Source organism: Xyrauchen texanus, chromosome 50, assembly GCF_025860055.1.
Source record: "Xyrauchen texanus isolate HMW12.3.18 chromosome 50, RBS_HiC_50CHRs, whole genome shotgun sequence".
In the NCBI taxonomy this organism is placed as follows: Eukaryota; Metazoa; Chordata; class Actinopteri; order Cypriniformes; family Catostomidae; genus Xyrauchen; species Xyrauchen texanus.
In genome coordinates this window covers 8,018,923-8,033,473 of record NC_068325.1, presented here as the reverse complement: position 1 = coordinate 8,033,473, position 14,551 = coordinate 8,018,923, and the positions used below count along the sequence as shown (strand labels likewise).

At 40.0% G+C, this 14,551-nt stretch overlaps 1 protein-coding gene across 1 annotated transcript; it reads left to right on the top strand.

Moving 5' to 3' along the window:
* The first annotated feature begins 373 nt into the window (after positions 1–373).
* Positions 374–14,348, top strand: si:dkeyp-34c12.1 (uncharacterized protein LOC570187 homolog). The gene is made up of 8 exons (XM_052123712.1): positions 374–610; positions 694–802; positions 2,352–2,473; positions 5,474–5,572; positions 5,692–5,888; positions 10,869–10,932; positions 11,026–11,088; positions 13,737–14,348. Exons 1-8 carry the CDS (start codon positions 374–376, stop codon positions 14,346–14,348), a joined length of 1,503 nt encoding a protein of 500 aa, XP_051979672.1.
* The last annotated feature ends 203 nt before the right edge of the window (positions 14,349–14,551 follow it).

The following is a 14,551-nucleotide window of genomic DNA, read 5'->3' as shown; positions in this document are numbered from 1 at the left end:
GAAAATTGGTGACATCGCGCCCTCTACCGACTTACAACAGGCTGAACTGTACAGGCCTGTAAGAAAGAATACATTCAGATTTCGTTTGTATTTATGAACACCGATGTTTCATATTGGAGCAAATGTGGAAAAATTAGAAGAAGAAAAATAAGACAAGCTGTACCACTTCATTTGAAAAACAACTTAATAGAAATGTGCGCTATAGCTTGTGGGTTAGAAACGCCCTTTATTGGTTAAAGCATGCCATTGTCACGTATGTGCACATGAAGTAATTTGAGTTTATATTACTCACCTGCAGTGTGTGAAAGCGGCAGGACTAAAGCGTTGTCGGTTGTACATTTTACGAGTTAAAACAAAAATTGCGACAGCTCACATGAGCGCGAAAGGAGTCACAGATAAACGCGCCAAAAAGGTGCGTCATTTGGATTCGAATGATGCGCCTTCATTATCGCAATCAATAATCGATAAACGTCTAAATATTATACCAGCCGGGCGACAGTTAGATCGAACCCCTCCACCCAGAAGTGAAATAACCACAATATGCCAGTCAAACACACCAGACGATACTCCAGGATCAGAACAAGCCGTCAAAGATGAGCCATGTGCCCAGGTAAACAAACTTCCAAAACAAAGATTTAGAAATAGAAGATTTAAAAGTACTTTTGAAGTCTCATTTAATTCGTTCTTTTCAAGGAAATTTCTAAACGCGTTTCTTGCAATGGATCAAATGAAGTTCTCGAACACACTAAAGTTAAAGATGAGAGGAAGTCTATCAGGAGATCTAGTTGTACAGTTGCATCAGGTCCCCTCATATTATCAGTGCATTTCAGTATGGGTTGTTGATATGAAATACTTTTGGGAAGTTGACATGTCTTGCACTATTACATGCTATACTCCAACTAAAACTAGTTTAAACAGCATTTTGTTCATAATTAATTGTCTTTTTAATTGTTATCCTTGCGTTTTTTATTTATTTTTTTATTTATATAACCTCATTAATCAAGAGATTACATGGAATATATGTTATTTAAAAAAAAAAAAATTGTTAATGCCGCAAGATAATTTAAAATTCAAGTATTTGTATTTAATATTCTAAAATTTATATATATATATATTACACACACTCTGGTGGCCAAAATGTTTGAATAATGTACAGAATTTGCTCCTATGGAAAGACATTTGTACTTTTATTCACCAAAATGTCATTCAACTGATCACAATGTATAGCCAGGTCATTAATAATGTGAAAAATTACTATTACAATCTGAAAAAAATTATCCAGATACTCCGGTGACATTTCACCCCACACTTCCTGTTGCACTTGCCATAGATGTAGCTGTCTTGTTGGGCACTTCTCACGCACTTTAAAGTCTAGCTGATCCCACAAAAGCTTAATGGGGTTAATGTCCATTGTGTTTTTTTTGCCCATTTTAACCTTTTCATTTCTGTTTCAAAAGTGGCTTTTTCTTTGTAATTATTCCCATAAGTCCTGCACCCCTGAGTCTTCTCTTTACTGTTGTACATGAAACTGGTGTTGAGCAGGTAGAATTCAATGAAGCTGTCAGCTGAGGACATGTGAAGCATCTATTTCTCAAACTTGAGACTCTGATGTACTTATCCTCCTGTTTAGTTGTACATCTGGTCATCCACATTTCTTTCTGTCCTTGTCAGTTGCCAGTTGTCCTTTGAAGACTGTAGTGTACACCTTTTGTATGAAATCTTAAATTTTATGGCAATTTAAAGCATTGTATAGCTTTCATTCCTTATAACAATGATTGACCGATGAGTTTCTAGAGAAAGCTGATTTTGATCTAATATTGACATTAAGACATGCCAATCTATTGCATACGGTGGCAACTCAAGAACAAACACAATGTTAGGCTTAATTTAATGAAAAGAAAAAAAACTGTGTTTGATATAATGGCAAGTTCAAGTATCAAATTAACAATTTAGCATGATTACTCAAGGTGTTGGAGTGAAGGCTGCTGGAAATGGGGTCTCTCTAGATTTGATGAATTACTTTTTTCAAATAGTGTTGGTGCTGTTTTTTTTACATCAGTAATGTCCTGACTATACTTTGTGATCAGTTGAATGCCAATTTGGTGAATTAAAGTACCAATTTCCTTCTGAAACAGCAAAATCTGAACATTATTCCTAACTTTTGTACGCCAGTGTATATATAAACCAAAAAAATTATATAATCCATTGACATGTCAACTACCCACCTGTATATAACTTTATGGGTTTACATCTTTGTTGGTATTCGTGGTGTCACACCACATGTGGCTTTACTCATTGTTTCTGGTTGGGTGTCATTTATGGGTTTAATATTCACTCAAATGGATGTTCAGCAACACCTGGGAAAACAAACCCAGAAATGTTCATCCAGGGAATGCAGGGTTACAAGTGGACAGAGACGGACCTGGAGTTTGTATATCAAAGCAAATGGAAGAAGCAAGTTCAGCAGCTCCAGGTGAGTACTGCGTACTACAGTGTAACAGTGTATAAAGAAAAATTGGTATTGAATAGTAATACTTAAAATACACTGCCTGGCCAAAAAAAGGTTGCCGTTTGAATTTAAATAAGAAGATACTTAAGAGCCAATGATTGTATCATTAGTGCAGTGATAAATATGTTTCAACTGGCAACAATTCTTTTAACTGATGCAGTGTGTAGCTTCTCATTTCTTAAACGACCATGTCGGAAGAGGAATCCCGTGGTCATGGAAAATATGTTACTGTGTTTCAGAAGGGGCAAATTGCTGGCCTGAATCAAACAAAGAAAACATCTAAGTAGAAGTAATGTGGCTGGAAAAAAATATTGAATGATCATGATATGTGATCACTAAAATGCTTTAAGTCACATCGTAAAAAATCGACAGGTTAAAGTAAGAGCATTTTCACAAGCACAATGCGACAAGATCTTACAGAATTGGAACTAAACATCTGTGTGACCACAAGAAAGCCACTTGTTAGTGAGGCTAATCTGAAAAAACATTTGACAAATTGTTAGGGAGCATAAAGATTGGACTGTGGAGCAATGGAAAAAGGTAATGTGGTCTGATGAGTCCAAATTTACCCGAATCCAAAGTGATGGGTGCATCAGGGTAAGAAGGCAAGCGCATGAAACGATGACCCGTCATGCATAGTGTCCACTGTACAAGCCTCTGGAGTCAGTGTCATGATCTGAGGTTGCTTCAATTGGTCAAGTCTAGGATCAGCATTGTTATGAATGACCAGGGTATCCCATCAATGGATTTTTTCTCCCCTGATGGCATGGGCATATTCTAGGATGACAATGCCAAGATTCATCAGGCTCAAATGGAATAATTTTCACACATGACTTGCTCACCACAGAGTCCTGACCTTAACCCCATTGAAAGTCTTTGGGATGTACTGGAGAAGATTTTACAGAGTGGTTCGACTCTCCCGTCATCAATTCAAGATCTCGGCCAAAAATGAATGCAACTCTGGACAGAAATAAATGTTATGATGTTGCATAAGTTTGTCAAAACAATGCCATGACGAATGCGTGCCACAATCAAAGCTAAAGGTGGTCCAACGAAATAGAGTATGCAATTTATTTTTTTTTGGTCCAGGCAGTGTAGTAGGCTACAGTGTTATCACAAGACATCATTATGATCCACTTTTGTGTAAAATTGTTGTAACTTTTTGCTATCCGATCGAATAACAGCAAAAAAATAACCAAATATTTACTGTTCAGAATCATAACACTTACATTTCTTTAGTCACATTTGAAATTAATAGTCAAATCATCTACAGCACATTCTCAGATACAGTGTTTGTGCTATGAGCTATGATTGTATACCGCACATTTTGGCAAATGTACTTTGTGGTCCGTGTATAGAGCGCAACAGTGCCCACCCACGTTTTTAGACGCCTTTGCTGGATTTCATAAAATCCTTCATAAAAAGAGTTTTAAGCCAAGAACCAAACCAAACAGCTCCGAGGTGAATCACAACATTATCAAATTTGATTTGAAGCAAAAAGGTATTTGAAATTTAGACAAAAAAAAAAAAATCAAGGTACAAGAATGTGTTCTTTTTTTCTCCCCAATTTGGAATGCCCAACTCCAAGTGGCATAGTGACTCGCCTCAATCCAGGTGGTGGAGGACAAATCTCAGTTGCCTCCATGTCTGAGACTGTCAACCTGCTCATCTTATCACGTGGCTTGAGTGCATTACTGCGGAGACATAGCAAGTGTGGAGGCTTCACGCTATTCTCCGCGCATCCACGCACAACTCGCCACGCACCCCAAAGAGACAGATAACCACAACATAGCGACCATGAGGAGGTTACCCCATGTGACTCTACCCTCCCTAGCAACTGAGCCAATTTGGTTGCTTAGGAGACCTGGCTGGCACGCCCTGGATTCGAACTTGCAACTCCAGGGGTGGTAGTCGGCGTCTTTACTCGCTGAGCTACCCAGGCCCCCCCAAGAATTTTACTTTCTTCTCCTGAACACAAACTAAGATTTTTAAAAGAAAAATTAATGCAAAATAATCAGATATCTACAAATATATACAGTCAGGTCCATAAATATTGGGACATCGACACAATTCTAATCTTTTTGGCTCTATACACCACCACAATGGATTTGAAATGTAACGAACAAGATGTGCTTTAACTGCAGACTTTCAGCTTTAATTTGAGGGTATTTACATCCAAATCAGGTGAACGGTGTAGGAATTACAACAGTTTGTATATGTGCCTCCCACTTTTTAAGGGACCAAAATTAATGGGACAATTGGCTGCTCAGCTGTTCCATGGCCAGGTGTGTCTTATTCCCTCATTATCCCAAGGAGCAGATAAAAGGTCCAGAGTTCATTCAAGTGTGCTATTTGCAAATCCATTGTGGTGGTGTATAGAGCCAAAAAGATTAGAACTGTGTAGATGTCCCAATATTTATGGACATGACTAAGTAGTTTGAGTGTGTATAGAGACCGTTTGCATCATTCGCTTTGCATCATAAAATTGGGCATTCGTTGCTCTGATTTTTGGCATGGTTTGTTTCTCATAATTCTCTGATTAGTGGATACTTTCTCTTCAGGATCATGGGTAGTTCTTTAACAGGAATTCCACTATAAAACATAAAATAAAAAAAATTACAAAATCAGTTGTAATAACGCAGATAGATGTCTTTAACAGGAGCATATGACATCAATTAACTACCTGAGAGCTCATAGTAGGTCTGCCTTAAAATGTTTATGAATTTTAAAAATAATTTAGCCTATGGAGAAAATTAATGGGATTTTTACTTCTGGAACCCGACTGTTGGGCTCTATTCCAAGCAAACAAAACAATGGAAAACCATGCACCGTATACAGTACACAGTACATACTGCATAAAAAGCCAATGTCATCTTTTTCATCAGAATTAAGATTTTTTTTAATGAGCATTTGTACGTTTAAATTAAACATTTCAATTAGGTATTTATGACATGTTGTTTATAGCAAGAGATAAGTGATGTGCAGAAATTTCTGAAGAGCACAAAACAAATGAGGGACATGGCCCTTGCTGCACATGAAAAACAACAAACGGAGCTCTCGAAGGTGATTTCATACACATGCACCGTTGCAATGCATTATTATATCAAATGGTATATAGCATTTTGTGCACCATTTTCATTATTTCATACCTATGCAACACCTCTCTGGAATGGATCTTTCAGGTTTCATCATGTGAACGCATACACCAAATGTCCAGGGAAATACTTCTTAAATCCCAGAGCTCTAGTCAGTTGGAAGGGCTTGATTCTAAAGCTCTTCTCGCAAGACTAAAAGTTACTGATGTGCAGTGTGCTACAACTGAGGAGAAGACAGAGGTCAGCAAACTCAAGACAAAGATAGCAAAAGCACAAGAAATGAGGTATGAACCCAAAAGCTTGCAACACAATGAAAGAATGACAGTGATATTAATTGAAAAAATGTAGTTCCCTTACGATTCAGTACACTCGACATTGCGTCACGCTGACACATATAGGGAAAATCCTTTTCCGACGACCTAGTTGAAACCATTGTGCAATAATGCCAATTCTACAATTGGCAATGGTGTGTAAGCCCCACCCTGTCATGAAGCTGTCCAGTATATGAGCGGGCATGCAAGCACATTCCTCAGAATTTTCTTCCTTCAAGACTGAGATTTTCTCTCATCTGCAAGCCCTCTACAACTTCGCCATTGACGTACACGTGTCAGTGGGCAGGATTTTCACGACAACGAGAAGACACTCCGCTCCCCTGCAGTGTTCTGGGGAACACGTTTGGGAACGTTTTAAAGATGGTCGGACACGGCTGTATGATTCAGTTCGTACTCCGGCCACCTTGCTCCCAGTTTGATATTAATCTTCCCTCCTGAATTCGCAAATTAGGGGAAATTAGTCATTAGAGGTGTATATATTGAATTCGGTGACATCCTAATTATTTTCATCCCTCCCAAATTCACTAGTCATGTGATGTCTGTGACTTCCTAATTATTTCCTTCCTTTGGGACCGGGATGTTACTCATTGTTTGTGTATTGCATTCAACAATAACGTTCTCACAGAAGAGAAAAGCACTAATTTCACACGCATTCTGCTACACATTCCAATATGGAACACCAAAAGGGTCATATTTCACCAATGGTGTCCTATCATACACAGTCTCATTTGAAAAATGGGGTGTGATGTTGCAGTGTGCAGAAAATTCACCATCTCCTCACAAAGCATCATAGGGATTGTTAAGAACTGCAGTGCTACATGCTTCAATATGGAACCCCACAGGGGTCATTGGCTATTCCAAGCCTAATCAGAGGCTCTATTGTGTGAGCACAAAGATCTAGTACTTGAGAAATTGAATGGTCTGGGTCTCCATGTCAACTGGTCAAAGAGCAAATTGTTCCCCAGCTAACAAATCTCTTTTTTGGGGGTCCGACTCAACTCTGTGTACCGTTTTTCAGTGTCTGTCTGTTCAAACTGGGGGAAAAAAACTTTTCAAACAATATTGGGTCTCATGGAGGCTTCAGCTTCCGCCATATTACAAATGAGACCTCTCCAGTGCTGGTGCAAACGTTGTGTGCCGCGGCATGCATGCTGCATTTGCATTGCCGTAACTTGCCGCTGTCTGGCTGCTCTAGCACCATGGGCAGCTCCAGACTTTTACCATCAGGGTGTTATACCGGGTCAGGTTTTCAAGCAAAAAGTAGTGACCATGGATGTGTCCAACACAGGCTGGGGTGTGTTGTGCAACGGACGTCTAGACTTTTGCACCTGGACAGGTGTGAAGGCGTGGCACATCAACCGCCTGGTACTGTTAGCCGTCTTTCTAGCCCTGAAGGCTTTTCATTTTGAGATACAAAATCACCATGTGCTGATTCAGTTTGACAACATGAAGGCAGGGGCATACGTAAATCACCAGGGTGGAATTCTTTCGCTGTCAACGATGAGCCTGGTGCGGCACCACCTCCTGTGAGCGAGCACCATCTCCTCTCCCTGCGGGCAACATATTACCCAGGCTGTCTGAATTACTGTGTTAACCTGTTATCACACCAAGGAGCGATGCCGGTGGAATGGAGACTTCATCCTCAGACTGCCCTGATGATTTGGGAAATATTCAGCAAAACGGAGATCGATCTACAGGTCCTTCTCAAAAAATTTGCATATTGTGATAAAGGTCATTATTTTCCATAATGTAATGATAAAAATTAAACTTTCATATATTTTAGATTCATTGCACACCAACTGAAATATTTCAGGTCTTTTATTGTTTTAATACTGATGATTTTGGCATACAGCTCATGAAAACCCAAAATTCCTATCTCAAAAAATTAGCATATCATGAAAAGGGTCTCTAAACGAGCTATTAACCTAATCATCTGAATCAACTAATTAACTCTAAACACCTGCAAAAGATTCCTGAGGCTTTTAAAAACTCCCAGCCTGTTTCATTACTCAACCGCAATCATGGGTAAGACTGCTGTCCAGAAGGCCATCATTGACACCCTCAAGCAAGAGGGTAAGACACAGAAAGAAATTTCTGAACAAATAGGCTGTTCCCAGAGTGCTGTATCAAGGCACCTCAGTGGGAAGTCTGTGGGAAGGCAAAAAGTGTGGCAAAAAATGCTGCACAACGAGAAGAGGTGACCGGACCCTGAGGAAGATTGTGGAGAAGGACTGATTCCAGACCTTGGGGGACCTGCGGAAGCAGTGGACTGAGTAGAAACATCCCCGCATTCCCCAGGTCAAGCCACTTTTGAACCAGAAACAGCGGCAGAAGCGCCTGACCTGGGCTACAGAGAAGCAGCACTGGACTGTTGCTCAGTGGTCCAAAGTACTTTTTTCAGATGAAAGCAAATTTTGCATGTCATTCGGAAATCAAGGTGCCAGAGTCTGGAGGAAGACTGGGGAGAAGGAAATGCCAAAATGCCTGAAGTCCAGTGTCAAGTACCCACAGTCAGTGATGGTCTGGGGTGCCATGTCAGCTGCTGGTGTTGGTCCACTGTGTTTTATCAAGGGCAGGGTCAATGCAGCTAGCTATCAGGAGATTTTGGAGCAATTCATGCTTCCATCTGCTGAAAAGCTTTATGGAGATGAAGATTTCATTTTTCAGCACGACCTGGCACCTGCTCACAGTGCCAAAACCACTGGTAAATGGTTTACTGACCATGGTATTACTGTGCTCAATTGGCCTGCCAACTCTCCTGACCTGAACCCCATAGAGAATCTGTGGGATATTGTGAAGAGAAAGTTGAGAGACGCAAGACCCAACACTCTGGATGAGCTTAAGGCCGCTATCGAAGCATCCTGGGCCTCCATAACACCTCAGCAGTGCCACAGGCTGATTGCCTCCATGCCACGCCGCATTGAAGCAGTCATTTCTGCAAAAGGATTCCGGACCAAGTATTGAGTGCATAACTGAACATAAGTATTTGAAGGTTGACTTTTTTTTGGTATTAAAAACACTTCTTTTATTGGTCGGATGAAATATGCTAATTTTTTGAGATAGGAATTTGGGGTTTTCATGAGCTGTATGCCAAAATCATCAGTATTAAAACAATAAAAGACCTGAAATATTTCAGTTGGTGTGCAATGAATCTAAAATATATGAAAGTTTAATTTTTATCATTACATTATGGAAAATAATGACCTTTATCACAATATGCTAATTTTTTGAGAAGGACCTGTATTTGCCCCTACGGAGAACGGTTATGAACACCATTTTACAGGGCAGAGCGCCGTCTACGGGATGCCTTTTTGCACTGAAATGGAATGTGTTCACTAATTGTTGCTTTTCATGTAGCAAAAACCCAGTGAACTGCCCCATACCTGAAATTCTTAAATTTCTTCGAGTGATTGGATGCAGGGCTCACTCCGTCAACATTCACACACCTGAATCCAGCACCTCTATAGGCTAAATCTCCCTCACCTGGCTACAGTCCTGACTTGGGACCTAACTTTGGTCCTAAAAGCACTTGTGGGGCTCCCCTTCGAGTCTTTAGACTCCGTTGAATTGCATGTGCTTTCTCTTAAGACGGCATTACTGCTGGCTCTGGCCTCAGTAAAACGGGTCGGTAATTTGCAAGCGCTATCATTCGACAATTCATGTCTGGAGTATAGTCTGGGTCTTTTAAAATTCACCGTCAAACAAAAGGCTATGTGCCTAAAGTTTTATCCATGCTTTTAAGAGCTCATTTAATTCAGATGAGGAACAGTCATTTGTTATGCCCTGTGCGAGCACCACACACATATGTTGAGCTCACCCTCCAGTTTAGACTGTCTGACCAGCTCTTTGTGTGCTATGGAAAAAAAAAAAAGGAATGTCCATCTCCAAGCAAAGACTTTCTCACTGGATCGTTGATGCGATTGCCCTGGCTTATGAGTTGCAGGGTGCAAAGTGCCTAACTAGTGTTAAAGCACACTCAACTAGAGGCATGTCCTCTTCATGGGCATGAACGAACGATGCCAGGTTTTTGTGATGTAAAGGAATGAGACAAAGATAAATCATGTCAGAATTTTTCCACTTTTAATGTCAACAATTCAATTGAAAAACAAACAGAAATCTTCGTGGGGGAAAAATTTTAAACCTGAAAATTAAAAACCTTACAATAAACTGGTTGCATAAGTGTGCACACCCTCTTATAACTGGGGATGTGGCTGTGTTCAGAATTAACCAATCACATTCAAACTCATGTTAAATAGAATTCATTGCATACCTGCCATCATTTAAAGTGTCTCTGATTAATCACAAATAAAGTTCAGCTGTTCTAGTAGGATTTTCCTGACATTTTCTTAGTTGCATCTCAGAGCAAAAGCAATGGTCCGCAGAGAGCTTCCAAAGCATCAGAGGGATCTCATTGTTGAAAGATATCAGTCAGGAGAAGGGTACAAAATAATTTACAAAGCATTAGATATACCATGGAACACAGTGAATACATCATCAAGTGGAGAAAATATGGCACAACATAGACATTACTAAGAACTGGACATCCCTCCAAAATTGATGAAAAGACAAGAAGAAAACTGGTCAGGGAGGCTTCTAAGAGGCCTACAGCAACATTAAAAGAACTAGCTGTGTGCTACATGTGACAGCAATCTCCCGTATTCTTCATATGAATGGGCTATGTGTTAGGGTGGCAAGACGGAAGCCTTTTCTTACAAAGAAAAACATCCAAGCCCGGCAAACATCAAGTCTCCCAAAAGCACGTGGCAAAATGTATTATGGTCTGATGAAACCAAAAGGTATGTTTGGTGCAAAAACAACACTGCACATCACCCAAAGAACATCATACCCACAGTGAAGCATGATGGTGATGCTTGCAGTAGCAAATGCCTACAGAAGATGTCAGAATGTTTTCTAAATTTTATTTCATTGCAGAGAAAAGGAGGAGCAACTCATGAAGGACATTGATAGCTGTAAGGTGAACATCGACCAGATCAAGGTTATTGTTACTTTAAAATTGTGCTTGGTCTTTACTTGACATGGATCTCAATTTTGTGTATGGGACTTAAGATGACACATTTTTGTTTTTAAGGTTAACATACATATATTGACAGCAGACATGTCTGCACTGAAATCCCAGGTGTTGCATAATAAGGTTAGTGCATCACATTGGGCCAATATGCTTTAGCACTTGGTTAAAAAGCATTAGGGGTGAATTCACTAAACATTTGCGCCACTTTTGACCATGGTCTTATTTAGTAACCAGTCACAATCTTGTTAAAGCAGGTGCAAACAGTGCTGAAATAGAACTGCAATTAGAGTAGAATTAAGTCATTTAAATTATGTCATTGGCTGTTTCTTAATGTAAAGAACGCGGAGAACGGACTTGGGTTCTTATGAAGAACAGTCTTGCCAAGCCACCTTGGAAGAATGAACTCTGTAGGACAGGAGGATGTAGAACGCATCTATTGCGAGCTTGGAGATGTGCTGCAATCTTCCTGTTGCACAATTAACTGTCCCAACACATTTGTAGCCAGTGAGAGAACTACTGGCATTATCACACACCAGTGACAGTATTATTATAATTCACACAGGTGAGGTTTTGTAAGGCATGTGAAATGTTAATAGAATAAAGTCTGTAAACACTCATTTTCTTCATATTGGGGATGGGCAATACCACTTATTTTCTTTTAGGCCAGTATCGCCTATATCGTTACCAATACAGATACCTCTAATGCAGTGTTTCCCAAACTGGGGTGGTATGCGAGGTGACCATGTGGATACGCAAATACAATTCTTAACCATTCTTTAAATTTCATCACGGTCTAAAATAACGTACAAACCCAGATCATGTATTTCTCACTGGCAAAAATAATTTTGTGTGCCATCTAGTAGTGTTGTCACGGTACCAAAATTGTTGTGTCATAAAGGTCAGATAAATATGCAGTGAAATAACCCTATCTACTCATGCATCGTGTGTCACACAATCTTTTCCGCCAGCCCAGCACACTGCTAGGTGACGTAGCTTAGCGATAGCAAGTAAAATGGATACTTCACTGTTTTACCAGGCTCGCACTTGTCAGTCACCCACGATTTTAGTTTGTCTGTTTTTTTTTCTTTTTTGCTTCCGCTGTTTAAAACGTAATTTGTATTTAAGGTTAGATGCATAGGAAGTTTTGATTCTGATGGTATAAGTTAATAAGCTTTGACTGGTGTCAGACATCCGGTGTGGCCAAATAATTTTCCACATTCACATGCAGTAATTTTCATTCACATTTGCTCGCACACTAGAGACCTGCTTTTACATTTTTGCATGATGTTTTTTCAGCAAATGAGCTCAACCAGTGTCAAATGTGACATAAAAAAGCACCTTGAACTGAAAGTACAATTGCACAGATACTTACCCGCAATGCTTGAAGTTTGACGCAATGATGTACTTGCAATGATGCACAAATACAGGCACAGAACTGAACGCTATTCTTGCATACCATGACGTGATGAGGGGAGAGTTTTCAAGTTATGCAGTTATATCATATCTAGTATACCCATCTCAATCATTAAGCCATTTATTCAATATGTATATGATTAATATACTGTAACATGTACAAATATAACATGTTTAATATAAGGGAGTTGTTTTACAAAGATAATTGTTATACATATTTTCAAAATACCATGTGTGAATGTTATCTATGCTTTAGAGAGGGGGTACGTGAATGGATGCTGAATGTTTGGATGGGTATGCCGCTGTAAAAAGTTTGGGAACCACTGCTCTCGATCTGCCCATCCCTACTTCATTTGTTTTTACTATATTAAAATGATGCTCAACAAAACAACACATGTTGATTTGAGTATAACGACTCTCACGAGCCGTCAGACTTTTGCAAGCTGACAGCGGAAAACTCTTTGAGGGGAAAATACAACAATAAATGTCCTTCATCTGCCACCATAGTACCGATGGGTTCATGCCCACAAGTCACCACCCAATGCATCCTTGATATTTAGCCTGATTGAGAACATATCTGGGTAATTTTATGCATATTCGGTACTTGCGTTCTTGAGTATTGGAATTGAACTTCAGCAATAGATAATAACGAGTCCACGAGAACGTAAGAACACAAACGAATGCACATTGAGAAACAGCCAAAGTCTTGCTTTTCTATGTAAATTAGGCTAATTATAGATTGTGCTTTATTCACAAAACTCTTTGTTAATTGTGATATTTGACAGGCATAATTAACATTGCACTTTTACTGCTTGAGGAAAGTAGGTGGTAAGCTGACTTTAATTTAAAATGATGAATGTGTACAGGTTCTATGGATCCTGGTAGTAGAAATTCATCAAGAAATTATCAAATGGTGGAGAAGAACGTTATTATCAGGCATTTATCCAGATGCATGATGAAGTCAAGTGCACTTTCAGCATATTACAGAGATGATTCAGGTGCCTTGATCACAGTAATGTAGTGATGTTTTATAGTCTTGCCAGAATGAGCCATGGTCTGCTGCATTTTCCAATATAGTGCACAGAACCAACCCACTAGATTATAATTGCGCCATGCGAATTGCGTTAAACTCTTATTTTTTTTTTGGCCATGTTTTTGCTGTTGTTTGACCTCCATTAATCCTTTTGCGAATCGGTTGCTTAACCAGGGTAGACAGCACATACGCAAAAACTGTGTTTTCACCGACAGCAATTTATTCTCCCCTTTTAGTATTTTAAACAGATTAAGGCAATTCAATCTGCAAGTACAAAGACAGAAATTATTGTGACAGAAATTTCTCTATTTCCCGCCTTTCATAGGGTGCTCCACAGTCAGCTAAACCGCAACAAAGAATCAGAGGCCGTAAACCACCTGCTGCTGTTTCTGCACCAAAACCCTCCAAACCAACCCATGTCTCAAAGACCCCAGAAGCCCCCACTGTCCCAACACCGTCCAAACCCACCACTACTCCTAAGCCCCGTACTGCCCCAAAACCGTCAAAGCCCACCACTAATCCAAAGCCCACAAAAGCTCCTGCTGCCCCAAAACCATCCAAGCCCACCACTACGCCAGAGCCCCCTATTGCCCCAAAAACATCCAAGCCCACTACTACCCCAAAGCCCCCTGCTGCCCCAAAACATCCAAGCCCACCATTACCCCAAAGCCCCCAAAAGCCCCTACTGCCCCAAAACCATCCAAGCCCACTACTACCACAAAGCCCCTCAAAGCCCCCACTGCCTCAAAGCCATCCAAACCCACCACTATTACAAATGCCCCTACTGCCCCAAAACCCTCGAAATTTCCTACTGCTCCCAAGCCCTCCAAACCCAAGACTGCCCCCAAACCTGTGGAGGGTGATGGAGATCTCCGCCGCTCTAAAAGGATTGCTGCTAAAAAAAACAAGTGAAGAATCTGCTCAGAAAATACAGTGAATCAGAAAGAAAAACTTTCTTTGTGTTCTTAATTGCTATATCTCATAATTTACTACAGGCATCTTTCTGAAATGTTTTTGTTTTATCTATAGGAAATAATTTAGTTTAGTCTTGGAGGGACCGAGTTCAGATTTAGGCTTTTAGATGTAGATGGAAAAGTTTGTTGGCTGCCCTCTTGTGGATATTTGGAATTTAAGATTAAT